The sequence below is a fragment of the Sprattus sprattus genome (genome assembly GCF_963457725.1).
Source record: "Sprattus sprattus genome assembly, chromosome: 11".
Lineage (NCBI taxonomy): Eukaryota > Metazoa > Chordata > Actinopteri > Clupeiformes > Clupeidae > Sprattus > Sprattus sprattus.
In genome coordinates, this window is record NC_137909.1 from 13,611,487 (window position 1) to 13,634,088 (window position 22,602).

At 42.1% G+C, this 22,602-nt stretch overlaps 1 protein-coding gene across 1 annotated transcript; it reads right to left on the reverse strand.

The window, feature by feature from the left end:
- Positions 1 to 621: 621 nt before the first annotated feature.
- LOC308372320 (uncharacterized protein) lies at positions 622 to 21,626 on the reverse strand (the record flags this gene model as incomplete). The annotated part of the gene is given in 9 exon segments (XM_080847476.1): positions 622 to 758; positions 10,686 to 10,788; positions 17,461 to 17,708; positions 17,955 to 18,011; positions 18,094 to 18,168; positions 18,287 to 18,707; positions 18,710 to 18,975; positions 19,409 to 19,483; positions 19,634 to 21,626. Coding segments are annotated over 9 exon segments (3,375 nt in total).
- Positions 21,627 to 22,602: the final 976 nt, after the last annotated feature.

Genomic DNA, 22,602 nt, shown 5'->3' on the forward strand with positions numbered 1-22,602 from the left:
AGAATCTTACTGCTTTTAAATTGGTCAGAATGCCTGAAATGCTCCTAGGATAACCTACATTAACCAGTACCACCAGTATTTTGCAAGGGTTTGCTGTGATTATTGTAAACTAAAGTGACTGAATTTGCTACAGAAGTTCTGTGTGTTCCTATCTATACCTCTCTTTCTCTCTCTATCTCTGTCCTTCTGTATGTCTCTGTGTGTGTGTGTGTGTGTGTGTGTGTGTGTGTGTGTGTGTGACATAGAGAACGTGCAAGATAAAGAGAGAGAGAGAGAGAAAGAGAGAGAGAGAGTGAGAGAGAGAGAGAGAGAAATAGAGCATTACGCTGTATGTGTGCCTGTCTTTTCTCTGTCGTTCCCTGAGTGGTGAAGGGATGCGTAACTGGAGCGCTTTAATTTTGGCTTTGTGGGGCGGTGTGAGGTCGAGAGGAAAGCCTGTCCGTCTGGAGCAGTGGGGGCTGCTCCACACAATACCAGGCAGGCTCAGTTGTGTCTGTGTATGTACTGTACTGCAGCTGAACCCTGAACAGGGGCACCTATCTGCCCCAGTGGCGCCTCTCTGCCCCTCTGCCCTTAGCGTGTCTGTCTGTGCCATTACTGTGTAATCTTTAGTTCCAGCATCTAGAAGTCCACTGTCATCTCCACGGTTTTAAGCGTGTTCAGCTCTAGGTTGTTGCGACCGCACCACAGGGCCAGCTGCTCAACCTCCCGCCTATATGCAGGTTCATCGCGGATGAGGCCGATGACTGATGTGTCGTCTGCAAATTTTAGGAGTTTAACAGAGCACACATCCCTGAAGTGCACCAGTGCTGACTGAACGGGTGCTGGATGTTGTTTCACCCAGCTTCACCTGCTGCTTCCTGTCTATCAGGAAGTTTGTGATCCACTGACAGGTGGAGGCGGGCACATTGAGCTGGGTGAGTTTGGTGAGGAGGACTTCTGGGATGATGGTGTTGAACGCCGAACTGATGTCGACAAACAGCATCCTTGCATAGGTCCCTGGGGAGTCGAGGTGTTATGCAGCCCCATGTTGACTGCATCATAATATTGAAGTAGTGCTGGTTCCTGCTCCCTCCTTTCCCATTGTCATTATGTTCATATAAGGGATAGTTTATCAATTTTACATGATTATTTGACCAATTTACAGTTGATGTAGATGACAATTTTATCCTAAGGTCCTTAGTAAATCCAGAGTTAACTTATCTGTAAATGTTTGTGCATGGACTAGTTATTAGCACATTGTCAAACTTGCATTGGGAAGAGTTGAAACACATTGAAACACCAGTTTTAAAAGTTAAGACATTTTGCTCTTTTATAAGTTAATTTAGTCTTTTCCACAACACATGGCATGACACTGCCTCACTCCTCTCTGATGCTTCTGTCTCTTCTTCATATGCTTAAATAAGTCAAATGTATTGAACTGAGCGAGCCCTCAATGCTATTACAGATTGCACCAGCCGTGTGGTTCTAAATAAGACGGCCTTTTGAATATCTATGTGAGCTATATCAAAGCTGTGGTCTGTAATGCTTTAAGGATGTATAATGCAGGGGGGAAAAAAGCGGACCAAGCAAGACCGGCGCACCAGGAAAATTCCCGAACTTCCCCATACATGCACACACACACACAAGAATGAACCAAACATACGCAGTCTCAGAGTTATATACACAAATATTTCAAAATGTCTACAAAGTAGTACTGTGCTTGGGATGGTTGTTACTGTAGATGCCCATTCTCAACTTCATCACTAACAGGATGGAGCCATCCTTGCGTCTCTTTAAGGTGTCTCCGTGGAGACGCAGCCGAGTGCCGTCTCCGTAGACACCCTCAGATGACGTGCCGCTAATGAGGTCTCATCTCCCGGCAAACCGGCAGGGATTCTCGGCTCATTGGAACAGGCACAGCACGCTACGCCATCTGTCTGCCCGGTAAATAACCGTTTTCACTTCAAAGCAGAGTGTGGGGACACACAGCACTTTGTGGTCCATTCCCATCTGTGCAAATTCACTCAGAGTCCATCTAAATGAGGACAAACTAGCTGACAAATAAAAGTTTGACAGGAAAGTATTGGCCTGAGAGAGACACACCTCAGCAGGATAAATCATCGCATCCCAATAAAATGCTGAAATGCTGCCTGCTGCACGACTGGCATAAATTAACACAGTGTGGATAAATTGGATGGCTGATGTGCAATTAGATATGCAGCATGACATCCATACAAAACTGCTGGTTCCCCACTGACAGTAATGAGAGGCCAGAGTCTGTGAACACACAGAGCGTAATGGATTCACACAGCTGATCCTGGAGAATGTGAATAAACACTGTCACAGCCTTTACTTCCATTCATCATAGCTGCATTTGAGAGACTTGAGCTATTGTTCTCACTAAAGCAGGCCAGAGTTTCAGTGTCTGTGAGAGATAAAGGGATGTGCAACATAAAGGGAGTGTCCGGGTTAACAAGAACCAATAAGAAAAGAAAAGAAAAGTTAACGCTTTCGGTACCACTTTTTCCCATAAATGTTAAGCATCTGCTGACAGGGTTTCAGAGAAGTACATAGAAAATGTGTGTGTGCGTGTTCTCTGTGGCTCCAGTCTGACAGAAGTGGGTTTCCCTGGCACAGTTTTCTATCCACCTTGCAGTCTATCTCACCCATTAGTGCGAGTCTGTCCGTCACACCACACAGACATTGTGGTGTTTTGTGTGTGTGTGTCTGTGTGTGTGTGTGTGTGTGTGTGTGTGTGTGTGTGTGTGTGTGTGTGTGTGTGTGTGAATGTGCGTGTGTGAGCGCGATGGGCCGGTGGGGAACACGAGCCTGTCTACAGCCTTTTCCTCTTTAAACTGTCTGTCAGAGCGCTGAACCACAAAGTGCCTTTCTAAGCACGATCTGCCCTGCAAGAGCTACTGCTTCACTAATAGGACCCACCAATCCAGCAAAGAGTGGAGAGAGCACACACACACACACACACACACACACACACACACACACATCACACACACACAACACCACACACACACACACACACAGACCATTTAATCCTTACAGGCAGCTTGAGATCTGTCAGACCTGATTGCCCTTCCCAACACTGGAGACATTTCCTGCTCTGATCCTGCAGGAGGAGACGTCCATTTACTCTTGTACAAAAACACACCCAATCAATAGCCTGGCAGCTCACCATCTCAGGGTTTGGGACACAGGGCTTGGCAGCAACTCAAAGGATGGATACAGAATGGCTGGGGTGCAGAAGAGTGCAAATCTGGGTAGGTCTTTTTTTTAAATGCTACACCACAGATTCGTGTCTTATAGTTATTACTTATTGTTTTATAGATGCAGACACCACCACCCAACACCATTTCTGTAGCATTTTGTTCTCATGAAAAAAGTCCACTGCGATGACCCACTGCGCCCCCTGCAGTCTGTGTAGTGACTATGCGTTGACTGGAGTGGGCCACAGGGGTGGTTGATTGGAATTATCCACCTGGAGCAAGAGTGGATATAAGGGCTGGGAGGTTTCTCCCTCAACACACTCTTCCTTGGTACTCTCTCGTCCGCTTACTACCTAACATGGAGGTTACACACTGACAAGTTCACTCGCAAACACACTCTCTCAGCAATCCACAATAAATCCATACCCACTCTTACTCTGTTACTGCTGACCTTTAACTATCAATGCATTCACAATCTGTGGCCCATATTGTCTCCTAGCCATTCATATTTCTACACTAAAGATTGCATATTGGTATGTTTATTAAATGTATTCACCTTCACCTTGTGGTCACATCCTTTTTATGTGAGTCGTAACGTTTACATTTTGAGTAAAGATACACACCCCTACCATTAAAGTACTTAGATCTCTGAATGGAACTAGCATTACTCTTTACTGAGAACTGTAATGAAGTCACATTAAAAACACAGTCATTGTTGTGGTCAGGGGCGAGGCCGTGCTCTCTATTGGTCAGTAGTTGTAGAGTCTCTCCCAGAATCAGATGCTCCCATATATGACTGAGAGCACAATCCACCTGTCTTACACTACACCTGTCTCACACTCTACCTGTCTCTGCCGATCTCCTCTGACGAGTCCAGTTTCCACAGACAAGACAACAGCTATAAAATGCCTTCTAGATTAGACCATGTTCTCTCCAAACCTGCCCCAATGAAGGCATCAGGGGGTTTATCAAAACTATAAAAAAAAAAGCAGATTCACTAACACACAAAGGCTTTTGTAACCACTGGAAAAACACACCAACAAAGCTTCTGTGTGATGTGATTACATATCACGCAAAAGCACAAAGCAAACGCTCTTGCCAGATTCCTCTTGAGTGAGAATGTGCCAACCAGCAGTCTGGCACCAGTCCATCCACCACTCAGCACTCAGCCCCGTCCAGAGCACCCGCGTCCAACACAGTCTCCATGGCCTCAGCCAAAAACAGCAGCCCTGATAATTTATTAGGGGACATTTGGTCCAGTCGTCCATTAGCACTTGTCAGTAAGGGGGTAGATTAGGAGTGGAATTAGAGGGAGGGAGAGGGGGGGGAGAAAGAGAGTGAGGGGCATACGATGGTTTACCACACTGTCAGAGCACAAGGGGCACTGGGTTTACTCAGGGTTTACTCTGGATTTCTGTTCCCATCGATGGTTTTGTGCATTATATTACAAGACAACAAAAAGGGGCAAGAGCTGATTTTCATGAGAGAGAAAAACACATCTGACAGATTTAAATGCTGTCATGTACTTTTGCCTATTTTTCACCACAGATGAAAAAAAACACTTGATTTGAGCTTAGTCTGGTTCCCCTGGGTTCCCTCTATAAACTTCATTGCACTCATCCTCTCCTCTGGTCTCCATAGCGCCACCAAACCACACACTCTCTGTCCATTCACAAGATTCCCTGAATTAGGTGGGCAGGTAAACGCTCCATTATTGATGAGTGTGTCATTTGAGCCTTGTGTATCCTACCTGAATGCCTGCATGAATGATTTAGCATTTCTGTAATGGGAAAGCTACTAATAACCCTCATGGATTACTTCAGAGGGCTGCAGCCTCTTGTTCACACACTTGTGACGCTGTAAGTTGAATAACTGTGTGAACTAACCACTAAAATCGGACCGTTCAAGTAAAGAGCAAATAAATGGCTAACATAATGCACTGAATTCTAACAAGATACATGCACATAGCATCCTTTGTTTACATTCCATGGGAACTTTTCATTTTCCATGACAACAATGGTACACAAACAAAGTTTAGCCACTATGGGTAAACAGGTGACTGACCTCGAGCCCAGCGCAGACAGAATCTCTTTTACATGAGTGACCTGACGTAGAGGTCATGGCGTGAGATTGAGTTTTCCTAAGCAGAATTATCTGGGCATGCCTGATAAGACCTCTCGAACTGTGACACATGCATGAACTCAGAAAACAGGTTCAGAAATGAAAACAAAAGCACATCTATATACCCACTCACACTCAGGAGATCTCTTGCTCAAGTTAAGTCAACACCAGCACCGTAACTCACCAAATGTTTGCAGATAAAATGTGGATTCGGGACAGCTGCTTGGGCCGTTGCCAAGGGAGACCCGGTGTACACAGGGCCAGTCCATTACAGAGTTGGGAGCACTGGAATGAGTGTGCAGTGTAGCATGTGAGAGCTGAGAAACCTGACGCTACACCTAGCAACTTCAAGACTAAACACAGATAGATAGGCAGACAGGGGAGGGTGGGGGGCAGGGAGAGAAAGAGAGATAGAAGCAAAAGATGAATGGTGATTGCATCCATGCTTGTCTTGCATGTGTATCAATACGTATTGATTTTGCCATATGAATACAAAGTATCAATTTACTGTATGAATACAAAGCATCAATTTGCTGTAAGTCATTGTCAACTCTGGCTGATATAGTGACTATTTTTTGAAAAAAAAGTAAGTCAACAACGCTCAGCATTTCAGCAGCTCCTGTGACTGACCACCTCATAAATACCCCAGTCAGGGATGAATATGGTGCTTTGTACTGATTGAACGACACGTACAAAGTGACATTCAGTATATCCTCTATAAGCCTATAGCATTTCTCAGGTCAAAACAGCATCAGAACAGCGTTGTGTACATTTCTATCCAAAGACAATTGTCAATCTGTCAAGTGTCAACCTAGAACAGCTTAATCCCTGGGACAGCTTTTAGCCGTGACTCTGACGTGAGTTCATAAATGTGTCGGCAAAGCCCAAACAGATTACAGACATCCAGAACTGATGAATATGCAGTACGTACAAAGGAAAGATTACGGCGACTCAGGAAAACATCTGTCATCAAACATCCTCATGGGGAGACTCCCTCTCATGAATGTCAAACTTCATGTCAACATTTCATTTAAATTTTGGGATTAATCTCAATTCATCATTTTTCAAAGTCAATATTATCATATGACATTGGTCTGAACGTTTCAGGATGTCACCACTACTGCCATTGCCTTGACAGCAGGTTAGCGCTGATGCTAGCAACGCCTCCCCAATGTGCAGTGTTATTTTAAGGGATTGATCTGGCGCTGTTGGTGCACTGACCCACCAGTGAACTGCCCCATAGCTCGAGGGGAGACGAGCCAGAGTGACCCTAATCCTCATACCCTTCAATACCCCGTCCCTCCCCATACTTGGTCCCCAGTGAGAAAATATTAGCATCGCATTTGATTGAAGTGGGTGTTTGAGTATTTTGGGGGAAGGTGGGGGGGGGCACAATCCAGGCTTAAATCAACAAATCTAACACAGTGTAACCATACACACCAGCGCTTAGCGGTCCGGTTGGGGGGATCAATTGAGTTAAGGATCACATTGTTTTGACATTGTATCAATCCAAAAGCAATAGGCTAGACGCCCAAAATCCATCCATTATGGAAAGCAATCTGACAGGTTATTGATTCCTTTGATTCAATTATTATCAGTAAATTACACTAGAATCCCAAACTGTGAACTGTCCCAAAATAATAGCTGAATGAATCAAGAATCACAATCTTGATAAATGAATCATGGCTTGTGGCTTAATAATCATATTATAGAAAATCACTGCTACCTGCTCAGACAGGGTTCTCGCTCTCTCAATTCAAACTTGTATGCAGACACATACTATATAGTGACCAATTAAACCTCATAACAAACACACCAAAACGTACTTTGTAAAAATGCTCACATTATTTAATTTAATAAAATAATTGTATTTCATATTACGGCGCTGTGAGAGGACAGGGGAGGCATACGGGTTACTGGCTCTTATACACATGCACATATACACAGCATTGTACTCCAGCAATCCACAGTGGAATGACTTATAACACTCTTTTAGGCTAGCAAAGAGACATTCAGTATATCCTCTATAAGCCTATAGCATTTATCAGGTCAAAACAGCATCAGAACAGTGAAATGAAACCTCATAACAAACACACCAAAACTTACTTTGTAAAAATGCTCACATTATTTTATATTACGGCGCTGTGAGAGAACAGGGGAGGCAGACGGGTCTTATACACATGCACATATAGACAGCACTGTACTCCAGCAATCCACAGTCTAATGACTTACTGTATACCACTCTTTTAGGCTAACAGGTAAACCCTGTAATGCACCACGTCTGAAAGGCTAAACAAAGCTAACATGCATGTCATGGTCATGTCATGACTTTCATGTCACCTAAACACTTCCCACTTTTGGTACAGTGAAGGCTGACAGGCATTTTCGCGCTCTGAAGACTAGACCTATGATTTCATCATGACATCATGCTACAACCAATTACTATTTCTTATATGTTATCTGTATATTTTAACTGTATATATATGCTCCCTGGTAAAATGAACCCACACCTTTAGTGTGGATACTGCCATAGTCTCCCTGTTAACCAACTGTAACATCACAACAATTTCTCATAAGTGTGTCCGCACAGCAGATCATAGCCGGGCAGAGCTGACGGTACGTACTTTGTATGTACAAAGGAAAGACTGGGGAGATCCAGGAGAAGAGCCCAAATCTAACAGCTCTATGAACAACCTCTCTACACCTCTTAAGGATGCTGCCTTCCTCTGCTAGTTCACCCACAGTGGCACCACCACCCTCACCTGGCCCATGCCAGGCCTCACCTTGAGTCACCCTCTGCTGCGAGGAAGCCATGAGGACCGCAGCCTGAGACTCAGCAGAATCAAGGCCATGGCCCATGGAGGAAGGCCAGGCCTGCTGTCAGCCTGCCTGCCCTGGGAGACCTCCTCCGGCTGGGGCCAAACAGTAGCTGGGGGGGGGGGGGGTGGAGGTGACCGGATATCCTCTCTGGGAGCCTGGAGGTGCAGAACGGACAGAACATGGTGCCATGTGTGTTGTAACCCCTTCTCCTACCCTACCCACCCCTCCAGGGGGAGCCAGTTTCCTGCCCAGCGACCCCACAGGCCTCACATCCTCAGAGGGGTCAAAGGTCGGATCCATGGCTGCTGCTTGACTAGACCTGAGTCCTCCACATACTCCATTCATACTGGTGAGAAGGCTCCTAACAATGAGTCACTGGAATATGGACAATATAAATATTTTCAAACATGTTACTTGTATTTTCAAATGTATCTCTGCTGTTCCAGCTGAGGGCTTCAGCTGTTTCAGCTAGAGAACAGCTTACAAAGCAGTTAGTTTACATTTGTCCTCTACAGTGTGAGCCAGGGAATAAATCTGAGGACAAGCCCTCCTAGACGTCAGTCTTTCATCCATGCGATCAAGCAAGTGGACACAAACAAACACAGCGAAAAAGAAACACACACACACACACACAGAATACCGCAGTGCAGAAAAGTAGCCAAAGGGGCAATGTGGTGAATCACACACATGCCTAGTTGCCTCCATCTCTAGTTCTGCCCACCTCACCACACACACACACACACACACACACACACACACACACACACACACACACCCCCCTCCCATGAGAGCACAACAACAGTGTCCGTCTTATGACCTCTACTATTTCCCGTTGCGTATCAGCATCACGATGCCAGCCACGATTCCTATCCCATTATCTCCATCTCTGAATCCCAACATCATTTTCAAACTTCCTCTCACAGCTTCCATGTGTCAAGACACATATGGCCCACCAGCGTTATTCCTCCAAACACCACCACAAACACCACGGCCACGGTAGCGCCGCACTGAGAGAGATGACAGGTCGGGCGTGAAAGTACGAGTGGCCTAAACACGCATGCGGTAGCCAGGGGAGACAGAACTGTTCTCACCGGCTTCATGAGCCACCTGTACTCACACACGTCTATCTGCAGTGTCCCTTTGGGTGACTTCAGTGTTTGCTTTGCAGTGTCCCTTTGGGTGACTTCAGTGTTTGCTTTGCACGCATCCATCCTGTGCTGCTGAACCTGTCCTTTGTCAAAATGTCAAAATGAAACACGGCGGAAATAACATCTTATTTCAAGGCAGGAAGCACTTACTGTTTTGTAAACTGCCCTTTGATATCCTAATGAAAATAGCCTCAGTGAATGAACAGCAGAATATTTCATTCTTGGCTCGAATGAAAACCAGTACAGTTTTCAGGTATTGTTGAGGCCAAAAAATAATATTATTATTATTTTCAGTGCACAGATAAGTGCTTCAGAGCCGTGCATTAAGCATCAGATAATCCTCTGTGAGCTGATTCAAAAAACACCTCAGGCTTTAACACACACTGGTCAGAGTTGAATCCATAAGACGTAACACATACTATCTGTGTAATGTAATGCTTTGGAAGCTGAGACTGTATGAGTGTTACATCAAAATGTCCTCCCTGTGGTCACAGAGGATTATGTGACTCACTGCATAGAAATGAGAAGTGAGGGAAACAGCCTCACAGATGGGATGACCCGGCACAACCCTCTGTCCTCTGAACCAGGAGAGGGGAGAGGGAGAGGGGGGAGGTGTGTGTGACATGCATGACAGATACCCGATCATGACTGGATTTTGGTCGACTGAGTCTCCCCCCCCCCACACACACACACACACACAGACACACACACACACACACAGACAGACACACACACACACACACACACACTAACACACACACACACACAGACACACAGACACACAGACACACACACACACACACAGACACACACACACACACACACACACACACACACACAAACACACACACACAATGGGACAACATGATCTAATGAAGGTGAACTGCACTCCTCTCCTAGTCTCCGGGGGTATTTGTGGGCAAGTGGCTCAACTCGCCATCTTTTTATATCTCATGCTAACACATCCACAAAGAAGATGTGGACTTCTTATTAATGTATTGTTCTGCAGCGGAAAAGACTATGACAGGCACACACATGCACACACACGCACAGATGTCACTCAGCCTGCCTGTTCTTCACAATTAAATAACATATTATGTTATAAAATGAAATATTTTTGAACCACAAATTAGTTTTATAAATATGATCCTTGGTTAACCTTATCATAGAGTTAGATGGCAGTTATTCAATGAGGATGAGTTTACAGCATATAGTTCCAACACAGAAATAATCTTCAAAAGGTAGATTCTAAATCAAATTTAAATTAAATTGTTTTGCATGAAGTCTAGCCTATTGTTATAACCTACATGGACATGAGAGATTTACTGTTAGACTATCTTTTGTACGCTATACTACCTGGTGCGCAGCGCTGAATTTTCAGCTTCCAACTTACTGGTCATCTTCAGCAGTGCAGAGCGCACTTCTGAAATAATGAGATCATTGGTGTTTGTCTCCCCCTGGTGGTGGTCAACTCGCTTGGTGCAATTGGTGGTGGCCTGCAGCAAGAAACAAACACGATATTTAAGTTATGCAAACTTCATAGGACATTTTGAATCTAGCAAAATATTTATAGAAAATCTTTTCTGTTTCCAACTGTTTGTAATGTAACTGTAGACCCTAATAAGAAAGTGACAGATGTCTTAATAGAAGACCAAAAAAAAGACATCTCAAGAAAAAAAACTCTGGAAGGCTGAGCTGGAAGGTCAAGAAGCAAAGGTCAGGACCAAAGGAAGAATCCAACAGACTCGAGCCACATGTCCTACAGTGTGGGCAACAGGAAGTGCCAAGTGCCTGGAGGGTGAGGTCAAGGGGGTGCAACGGCAGTCTCTTGAACGTCCGCACAGGAGGCCATTTTGAGGACAGTATGCTTCCGGTAGGGATCAGTGGTACGTTAGGTAACGTCAGTGATCTTCACAATCGTTTACACTCTTATCTCGCGGACATTTTTGACGGATTTACAAATGACTTGATTTACAATCGTCATTACCTTGGTAATAATTCTGGATGCTTGAACATGTTGAAATGTGCAGCTTAATTGTGTATCACGGCTATTGTGTATCAGTCATTTTACATCAATTGGCGAGGCATAATTGTTCTTTCTTTTCAATATAACTTAAGTTGCACATAATAAAACTGAAGTTGCACATGATTTCCAATCGGGTTGGTTTGTTAAACATCTTACATTATGATTTCGACAGGAAATTGCTGACTTTATTGCCAATGAAGATGCCAGAATTTTGGGCAACCTGCTCTATTGAACACTCCCTTGAAACAAGACCTGTCAGAGACCTGTCAATGTTATTTTCATATGAAAACCCATGTTTATAATTCTTCATAAGTATGTAGTGCCATAAGAAATATCTTACGTTTATAAAAAACCAACCCGTTTGAAAATCGGTTTAAAATTGAGCAAGTTCTGGTTACTTAAAAAGTACCACTACCAACACAATGTTAAGGGGGAGTTAGCTATACTGTCCTCAAAATGGCCGAAATGTGCGGACATTCGGCTCCGTCGGCCAGAAACGCAGGCAGGATATCTAGCCTTTATTATAGATATCTATGGGTGAGGTAGCATCATAACTTTAGTGTAGTTTCAGTCACAAATGCAAGAAGTTTCCATGATGACGGCCAGGACACTATGATTTCGACTCAATTTAGTGAGTCACATAAGTGAGCTTGCCCATTCAATCATGTTCATTCAATTCTAATTTTGACTTTTGAAGTCGGGAACTGCATGTTTTGTAGTCTCTGAATATCAGAAAACTGAGTAGCTTTGCTGCACTCCAAAGAGTACTGAGCACAGTGTGTCCAGAGGGCCACATTGTCTGAGGGCTGAGTGCAGCACGCCACATACTCAAAGGCTGTAAATGGAACACCCCCCCCCCAAAAAAAAAATTCTCTAGAGCAGGGGTGTCAAACTAAAATACACAGAGGGCTGAAATTTAAAAAAAAATGGACATGAGAGATTTACTGGGCCGGACAATGGGGCAAGCGATCCCTAAATTGACGTATGCTACCAACGCGGGGACAGTGCATTGTGGGACTTGCAGTATTTTGTGGTGCGTTCCACATACCAGCGGCCGCGGCAGACAAGCTCTGATAGATAAGATAAAATAAGATAAACTTTTATTAATCCTGTAAGGGAAATTCAGGTGTCAAAGCAGCAAGATTATGAAGTGAATAAAAGGGACAACAGAAATGGGAAACAAACATACACATAAAACATTAACATTGTTGTCCCTTTTATTCACTTCATAATCTTGCTGCTTTGACACCTGAATTTCCCTAACGGGATTAATAAAAGTTTATCTTATCTTAGATAAATAGATGGATACTTTATTAATCCTGAGGGAAAATTAGGCAAACCAAATACAATTTCAACGTTGTTCATTCAAATCAATGGAACTTTTAGCAACATTCTGAGGAGCTGGCGGGCCAGATTAAATGGCTTAAATTGGTTCAGTCTGACAGCCTAATCATGTTTTTTATGCAAACCACTATAACGCCAGAAGACATACGAAGATAGAAAAAAAAACTCAAGCCACCACAGTGGTAAATAGGTAAACGTCCAGATGATCCTAGGCCCTTGCCTCTGGCATATTGGACCATTCCCCTATATCCCTTTCATCGAGAACATCCCGTCTGTCCAGGACCTAGTCCCTCTGGTAGATAAAGTATATATATATATATATATATATATATATATATATACAGTGCCACTTTAAAGTATGTGAACCCCTTGACCACTTAGGAGTTTTCTGTTGTTTTACCATGATTTTTCATTTTTTTCTTCACCAATTTTCCATAGAAGGAATGTCAGGTTTATGTTTATCATTTGCATGTACTTTTTTTTAGAGGGAATTGTTTGAGTACCCAAAAGACTACATGAAACATGGAATTAGTCCATTTCAAAAGTAAGTGAACCCCCAGCTGAATTGGTAAAGTCAAGCAGGTAACAGATTCAGTGAAACTTATTTGGGTGCTTAATTAGTCAATTAAGCAAACCGATCATCTGAGACATCCTTAGGGAAAGGTTTGGGCAACACAGATTAAAAGAGAGAGGAAACCAACCAAACTACTGTAGTGCCAAGGTGTACCCACACAGATCAACAATGCCGAAAGGAAACGAGATATCCGAGAACATCAGGAAGAAGGTTCTGACAGCCCATCAGTCTTGGGAAAGCTATAAGACCATCTCCAAAAGATTCCAGCTCCATCCATCCATCCAAGACAAATAATTTAGAAATGGAGGGCATTCAACATGACCGCATCTCTGCCTAGAAGTGGACGCCCATCAAGACCATCACCAAGAAGCACCAGAAGAAGAATAAATCAGGTAAAAGTCAACCCACACATCACCTCTAAAGAGTTTCAGACCTCTCTGGCAGCATCTGGGGTAAATGTACATGGGTCTACAATCAGACGAAAATTGAATAGACATGACATTCATGATCGGGTTGCTAGAAGGAAGCCTCTGCTCTCAAGAAAGAACAAAACTGCCCGTTTCAACTTTGCCAGAGAGCACTTGGATAAACCAAAGGCCTTCTGGAAGTCCCTTCTTTAAACAGATGAGTCCGAGATAGAATTATTTTGTCACGATAAAAACCAACAATTTTCGACCATCTCCAAAAGATTCCAGCTCCATCCATCCATCCAAGACAAATAATTTAGAAATGGAGGGCATTCAACATGACTGCATGGAGGGCATTCAACATGGCAGCATCTGGGGTAAATGTACATGGGTCTACAATCAGACGAAAATTGAATAGACATGACATTCATGATTGGGTTGCTAGAAGGAAGCCTCTGCTCTCAAGAAAGAACAAAACTGCCCGTTTCAACTTTGCCAGAGAGCACTTGGATAAACCAAAGGCCTTCTGGAAGTCCCTTCTTTAAACAGATGAGTCCGAGATAGAATTATTTTGTCACGATAAAAACCAACAATTTTCGTCTGATTGTAGACCCATGTACATTTACCCCAGATGCTGCCAGAGAGGTCCGAAACTCTTTAGAGGTGATGTGTGGGTTGACTTACCTGATTTATTCTTCTTCTGGTGCTTCTTGGTGATGGTCTTGATGGGCGTCCACTTCTAGGCAGAGATGCGGTCATGTTGAATGCCCTCCATTTCAAAATGATTTGTCTTGGATGGATGGATGGAGCTGGAATCTTTTGGAGATGGTCTTATAGCTTATCCCAAGACTGATGGGCTGTCAGAACCTTCTTCCTGATGTTCTCGGATATCTCGTTTCCTCTCGGCATTGTTGATCTGTGTGGGTACACCTTAGCACTACAGTAGTTTGGTTGGTTTCTTCTCTCTTTTAATCTGTGTTGCCCAAACCTTTCCCTAAGGATGTCTCAGATGATCGGTTTGCTCAATTGACTAATTAATCACCCAAATAAGTTTCACTGAATCTGTTACCTGCTTGACTTTATCAATTCAGCTGGGGGTTCACTTACTTTTGAAATGGACTAATTCCATGTTTCATGAAGTTTTTCGGCTACTCAAACAATTTCCTCTAAACAAGTACATGCAAATGATGAAAATAAACCTGACATTTCATCCATGGAAAATTGGTGATAAAAAAATTTAAAATCATGGTAAAACAACAGAAAACGCTTAAGTGCTCAAGGGGTTCACATACTTTCAAGTGGCACTGTATATATATGGGCCATTCTACTAAATTCGTGTAAAGTGCAGTCTCTAAACAATAAAAACTATTTACAAAACAATTAGGTATTTACGCATAGATATTTACTAAGAAAATGTTAGGGTCTATATAAACCCAATTCATTAAATGAGATAGTGATAAGCTAAATATATACAAAATCATCATTTATAGGGTACTTTCTATTGGGAAGTAGCTGTCCCCAACCCTGACCAGGGGCGGAGATCCCGGGGGGGACACGTCCCCCCCTCGCATAACGTTGTCTCCCCCCCCCCCCCCCCCCCAACAAAATTGAAAAAAAATATATATATATTAGTATTATTGTCAAGTCACTGGAGTCGGGATGCGAACCCGGGTCGCTGGCGTGGTAACCAATGCTTAACCGTGTGCTATTGAATCTACAGTCTTGGGAATTAAAACAAATAAAACAAAAATAAATACGAGAATATGTCTACATTCATTGTTTCCATTAGGTCCGCTTCACCTGCTCTCTCTCACCTGCTCTCTTTCTCTCTGACAGCCGGTCATTCATTTCCCTACTTTCACTGGATAAAGGCATTTCCCATGAGGCTTTACTCCGACCATCCTACATTCATTTATGAACAAAAAAACGAATGAAATCGCTGGCCAATTTTTATTTTTGGTCATGAAAGTTATGTTAAGTCTGAATAAAAAGAATTAGATCAGTAGGCTGGATTAATGAAAGTGAGTTTATCTCACCTTAAGTGAGATGTTGTGAGACAACAAGTGCTATACTGTATATTGGTTGGACCACCTCGTTCCTATCAACGGATTTCTTGAAGATTATCACGGGAACTTGACCAGATTTTATTAGTTTTAACTCAATGGACGGCTCATGGACTCCACACGTCTGCGCAGGGCACTAGAGAAGACATTAATTTGCATGCAGCTGAATTCCTCCTTGAAGAGCCTTGGTATGCGTTTAAACTTTCAACATTATTTGTCTGTGAGTAGATATTGTGTGTTAGGACATGTATTGCCGTTTAGAGAATTTAAAACTGACGTTGAATTTCTGTTTGTCACTGTTATTAGAGAATTCGGTATTTAGCAGCTAAGTTATGCTAGCTCTCGTGACAGCAATTTTTTCCAATTTCCCCCTCTCTGAAATGTTCCCATGTATAGTCCCCCCCTGCAATGAAATGGGATCTCCGCCCCTGACCCTGACATCTTTATGATTGGGTTTAAATAGAACTTGGAATATTTAGATTTATGGAGGGTTTAATTTTTAAATAAATAAACTATACTCAGTTTTCATGTCACTACCGAAACACAAAAGTTTTAGTCCATTGGCTGTTTTAGCCACGACCCTGCATTTTTGACCATGCAGTGACACTGCATCCCTGTCCCTCATGGTTGAATGGTAAGTAGCTAAATCCCATAGTTTTGATATAAATGTGTTCCAAAGTCTGAAAATCGAAGTGTAACCTCAAGAATTGTCACTACCGAAACCCATGTTTTCTTCAATTAAGTAAACTTTTTGGGGTTTCATGCTAAATCTTATGTTTGTATGTGTGTACACCTCTTCAAAGATTTGTTTGCTAGCCATGTTCTTGCTAGAATTCTTTATTTATGCTTAGAGTTAGCTAGAATTGTCACAACTGAAACAGTCACTACCGAAACATATGGTAGTGACCTGATCATTTCGGTAGTGACAAAATGAAATGGTAAGTAGTTCAATCCCATCATTTTTAAATAAATGTGTTGTGTGGACTAAAGGGCGGCCCAGAGCACCTTTTGGAAGATTTTGGGAGAGAAATGAACATCAACCCAACAGTGCAGTCACTACCGAAACAGTGCAATTGGAATTGATGTTGAGATCGAAGAGCAAAATATTAGGCTACATCACTAATGTGAAAATATAAGGCTACACACCGCAATGGAAACAGAAAGTCTGAAAGGGCCGATTAGGGGCATGTCCCTATAAATGTTTGCTCCACCTAGGAAGTTCCCAGTGGAAAACCACCTCAGGAGAATGGTTTTCAGCTTTAGAGCCTGTCCTCGACTGCAACTGAAACTCATTGCTCCCCTCTCCTTTCTAATGGACTCTTCCACTCACCTTGTCATTTCATGGTTTTGTGTTCTGGTTTATTCAGACTTTTGTCTGGCCCTTTCTACTATGATTCCTGAATCCTCATTGATTTATTATTTGCTCTATGTAGGTTGACCCTTTTTGGATTGGATTTTGACTTTGAATTGGGATGTCTAATGACATCTGACCCTATCTAATGATGTGCTCTGTGGCATTAAAACTACCTTTTTGCTCAAACATACTTTATTTGTTGTTTATTTCATTATAGGAGTGTGGTGTGTCTTCAAGGCAAATTGTCAAAAATAGCTGTCACTTGTAAATATAATACTGTGTGAATCTGTGAGTATCTGATGACATTTGTCTCAGGTTTTTTATTATCTTATTCAGAAGATGGCCCTTCCGATAGTGTTTACATTCGAATAGCTTTTTTTGCTTTAAGCATTACTATTACTTCTGACAAAGCCTTCCGACTCTCCTCCTCCAGTCTCCGAATCAGCTCGGCTTTCTTTTTTGCTTCAACCATCTTCTTTTTCTCTTTCTCCATTGTGTCCCTTTCCATTTCCAATCTTTTTTCCTCGTTAGCTTTCCTTTTTTCAGCCTGTAAGATTCTTTTTCTTGTGTCTTTTGCCTTTTTCTTTTGCTTCCTCATGGTCTCCTTTGCATCAATAGAACCATCATCTAGATGATGCTTGTCCAAGTCTAATTAGAGGATTTTAAAACATACACATAATTTGTACATCAGTGCAAAAACAAGCACTCTCACAATATCTCTTTTGAACACCATTTGAACATAAGTTTCTAAAGTTTTTATCACTGGAGGTGTACTAGTGATAACTTTGCAGAGTTGAACAGGATGCTGAAATACACCAGCGAGCCAGCTGAAATACACCAGCGAGCTAGTTAATATATAAACACAACTCAACAACAAGATTCAAGTGAGACTACCTTGTAATGGTGGCAAAGGTTTTGACGTCACCTTTTCCACAATGGGAGAGAGGTGATCTGTGTGAGAATAAGATAAAGGTTAATACACTGTACATGTTTCACAGGCATAGTTTTGTCAAATCAGATTGGTCATAAGTACCTCCTTGCAAAGGTGACTTCAGTAGAATATTCTCTAAATTTGCATGTGCTGTCTTTTCGGGCGTCAACATAGGTTCTTTGTAGAGAATGACAACAGTTTAATAAAAACAAAAAACAGCCATGGTAATCTTCCGGTCCAGGGGTTTTCATAGACATAGCTACTGTACGTACATATCTGCTAAAAGCACACATACCTTTGTCCTCCGTCAGGATCTCCTTGCCTTTATTCCTGCCTATCTTTCCTTCTTTTTCACATTCTTCAGGGACTCTCAGGACTTTATCATCAGGGGCTAACTTTTTTGCAGGGGAAGGATGTCCTTTCACCATTTCTGTCCCAACTTCCTCCTTTACCCTCCTCCTCTCCTCTTCTTCCAGAGCACTCACACTCTCCTCATCCAGTCTCCTTGACATAATGGCTTTATCATGTTTTTCATCCATCATCTTTATCTCTTCTTCCATTCTTTCTCTGCCCATATTTAACCTCATTGTTTCTTGCTTCTGCTTCTGGCTGTTTTCTTGAACTCTCTTCACTTGTTCTTCCACCCTCAATATTTCTGCCTTCATATCACCATCCTTCGGTTCCTTTGCCATGTCTGTTTGGGTCATTAAACAAGGTCAAGGGGATTAAATGATGTATCAGTGGATTTTAAAATATATATATCAACTTTGCTGTCCTCAGACTTGTGGTCAATGTCCTCAGTCTGGATCTCTTGAGCTTTCTGGATCTTACCTTCATTGTTCAACTTCGCAGACTCCGTCCCACCGTCATTATCTGAATATTCCTGCTTTTCACAGAAGGTCTCCCCATCCACTGAATCTGTGAGTTTATCCTGTCGTGGAGGTAGGGTTTGTGATGCCATATTTTCTGTAGGAGATGAGAGATCTGTACGAAGAATCCAAAGAAATACAAAGACATGTACATATAAATCAATTTTTTATGTGACACCAAATCAAGCATGTCCTAGTAGAATATACATACATATAAGATTCCTAATAAAATACCTGGCAATGGTGACTTCATATCTTGAGCTTTCTGGATCTTACCTTCATTGTTCAACTTCGCAGACTCCGTCCCACCGTCATTATCTGAATATTCCTGCTTTTCACAGAAGGTATCCCCATCCACTGAATCTGTGAGTTTATCCTGTCGTGGAGGTAGGGTTTGTGATGCCATATTTTCTGTAGGAGATGAGAGATCTGTACGAAGAATCCAAAGAAATACAAAGACATGTACATATAAATCAATTTTTTATGTGACACCAAATCAAGCATGTCCTAGTAGAATATACATACATATAAGATTCCTAATAAAATACCTGGCAATGGTGACTTCATATATTGAGTATATTGTGAGTTCGCATGTGCTGTCACTTCAGGGCTCCGCAAGTGTTCTGTGGAACAAATTAAATGAGAATAATGAATTAAAAACGAACACCCAACGTACAGGTTAACACTTTTCTCAAGGAAACTTAATCTAATTTCCCCTGTTATTTACTGCATATGCTAACCACATACATTTGACTACACAGTCATGCATTTACCTTCATCCTGGACTGATGATTTTCCAGACTGCTCTGCCATAGAAGTTGGGCTTCTCTCAACCTCTTTCTCTGCCAGTGTATAGTCTATGTCACTGTGCTCTCCATGGCTCAGTTCTTTATCAATGCTCTCCTCTAACTTACTCTCAAGGTCCTGCCGCTTTTCATCTGTCTGGATCTTGCATTCCTTATCATGTTCAGAGTCTATCCAGTCCTCATTGTCTGAGTATTTCACTTCTACATTCACTGCTTCTGTCCAGGTGTCTGTTAGCTGTTCGTCTGTCACTCTGTTTCTCTTTTCTAATTCCATTCTCTCCTCCTCCTGACTCCTTAACAGATTATCTTCATTGTTTGCATCCTTCGTCTTTTTCTGTTCCTCCATTCTATTTCTGCTCATCTCCAACCTCACTGCCTCTTCCTTTCTTTCGTCCTCTACCCTTCTTTTCTCTTCCTCTCTCTTCATTTGCTCCTCCATTATGATCATATCTTCCTCTCCTATTTCCTCTTCCACCCATTTATTTTCTTGCGCCTCCATCTTCTTTCTCTCTTCTTCTAGTCTATTTTTCCCTTTGTCCTTCTCATTTCTTTCTTCCAGTGTTTGTTGGCCAACTGTAATCTCCTGGAAGCATGCAGAGTTGGTCTTGGGGGAAATATCATCATCCTCAAATTTTGGGTCACTAAAAATAGATTCAGTCACAGTAATGTCCTGTTGGTACTCAGCCACATCATTTTGGATCAGCTCTTTAGTCTTAACCCCACTGTTTATTGCTCCTGCGGCTTCATAAAGAGAGTACACTTTGAGAGGAAAGTATGCAGAGTTGGTCTTAGAGTTCTTCAGGGTGACTCTGTCTGTCAAAACAGTTTTGGTCAGAGTAATGTCCAGATGGTCCTCACACACATCTTTCTGGATCTCCTCTTTAATCTCCGCTTCCTTAACGTCTGTCCAGTCTACAACTTCCTTAGAAGAGGGCTTTATCTGTACTTGGTCTTTCAGAAACTCCTTTTCCACAGTCTGATCACCCACTTTCCCCGTCTCCAATACCTTACTTTCACCTTGTGTCTTTTCATCTGCATGTCCCATGTCTTTAACATTACTTTCCTCCTCTACCAAGCTGTGGTCTTCCCTCACTGGTTTTTCATTCTCTCTGTTTGTTTTCTTTTGAGCTTTCTCTTGTTGCACATCTTCTGTGCTTTTTCTGTCATCTACAATGTTTTGCTTGTCCTCCAACACATTATTTTTATCTTTGACATCCAAGTTGACCTCATCTTGTCTTCTTTCCTCTTTCATTTGAACATTGGCCCTTCGGGCCATCTCTTTTTCATGTCTCTCTCTGTAATATTGCATCTTTTTAATCCTCTTTTCCATCTCCACCATTCGGGTTGGTTTCTCTATGTCCCTCTCTTGGAGTTCCCTTGCCCTCCAAATCTCCATTTCTTGTTTCAGATGAAGGTTCTCTGTCTCCAGTGTTTTCACCCTCTGAGTCAAGTCTTCATTTATGGTCTTAGACGATGCAATCGCAAAAATAATTGCAATTGCAAAAACATGTTCTTGCGTGATCTCCTGTGTGGCAAGAACTTCTTTTTTCAGGTTAAGATTCTCCTGTGTCAGTCTAGCTCTGTCCCTTTCCTCCATCTCTCTTCTCAGTTCTTGCTTTGTGCTGTCCAATTCTCCTGTCATCCATTCTTTCATTTCCTTAGTCTGCAACAGTTGAAAGGTTTCCATCCATCTCCTGTTATCCTCCTTGTCCTCGTAAATCTTAGCTTGAAGGTCTTTTCTTTGAGGCTCTTTCTCTACTTTAGGCTTATCCATGGTTGGCATGATGTTCTCTTCATATAGAAACCCATGTTTTCCCTGTTTTTTCCAACTCTCCAACAACATATTTTTAATTTCAATCCAATCCAACGTCTGTTCCTTCTGAATTCCTATTTGCTCCTGTAACAGTCCTACGTCCAGCCCTTCCTTCCATGACACCTCGGTGCTACAGTTATCCATCATGCCACGTTGTAATGAAACAGATGGATGAACAGAAACTGTAGATAGAAAAGATTACCATAGAGCTAGTTACAGTTGTGTTAGAGTAAAGGTGCTGTTTTATGTCAGAACACCACTATTAGAAAATATTACTATTAGAACAGACTTTTTCCTAGTGTTGTACATAAGTGTCATTTGTTTCTTTGAAGGCATCTGCCAAATAAGGCAAATTGAATGTATTGAATTCAATGGTCTATCGTATAATGAATGCTGTGAGACAGCATATATGCAAATATGCAAATATGTAGGCCCTAGCCCACTACTGGTTAGATCTAGCAGCAAGAACAAGGATATATTATCACACCTCTCCTGCTTTTACTTACTTTACACTAGTGGCAATTGAATAAAAAAGGACTTGTAATACAAATAGTTGTCTGACCTTCAATACCAATTTACCGGTAGGTTCATCTTGTAAAATGTTAGAACAGCATAAAATAAAATATTTGTAGAGCCAGTTTGAATTAAGTAAATGCAATGTATTATGAAGGAGACAAAAATTGCTACCTACCAGTGCTGCATGTATTCTGAAATGGTACTGTAGCCTACTTGTTCCGTATCTTCGACAGGGCAGCAATGATATTATGTCATAGTAGCGTCTAGTGAAATCTTATTGTTATGTCATTAAAATTCTAACGGAATCCTAGAGTGTATGACGAGTATGACGATCAAAGCTACTCCAAGAGCCATACCAACTCTTTAGCTACCTCTATCTTCCATAGCCTACACTTGCTAAACTGCTATATCTAGTTGAAGTAAAGGTGCTGTTTTATGTCAGAACACCACTATTAGAAAATATTACTATTAGAACAGACTTTTTCCTAGTGTTGTACATAAGTGTCATTTGTTTCTTTGAAGGCATCTGCCAAATAAGGCAAATTGAATGTATTGAATTCAATGGTCTATCGTATAATGAATGCTGTGAGACAGCATATATGCAAAT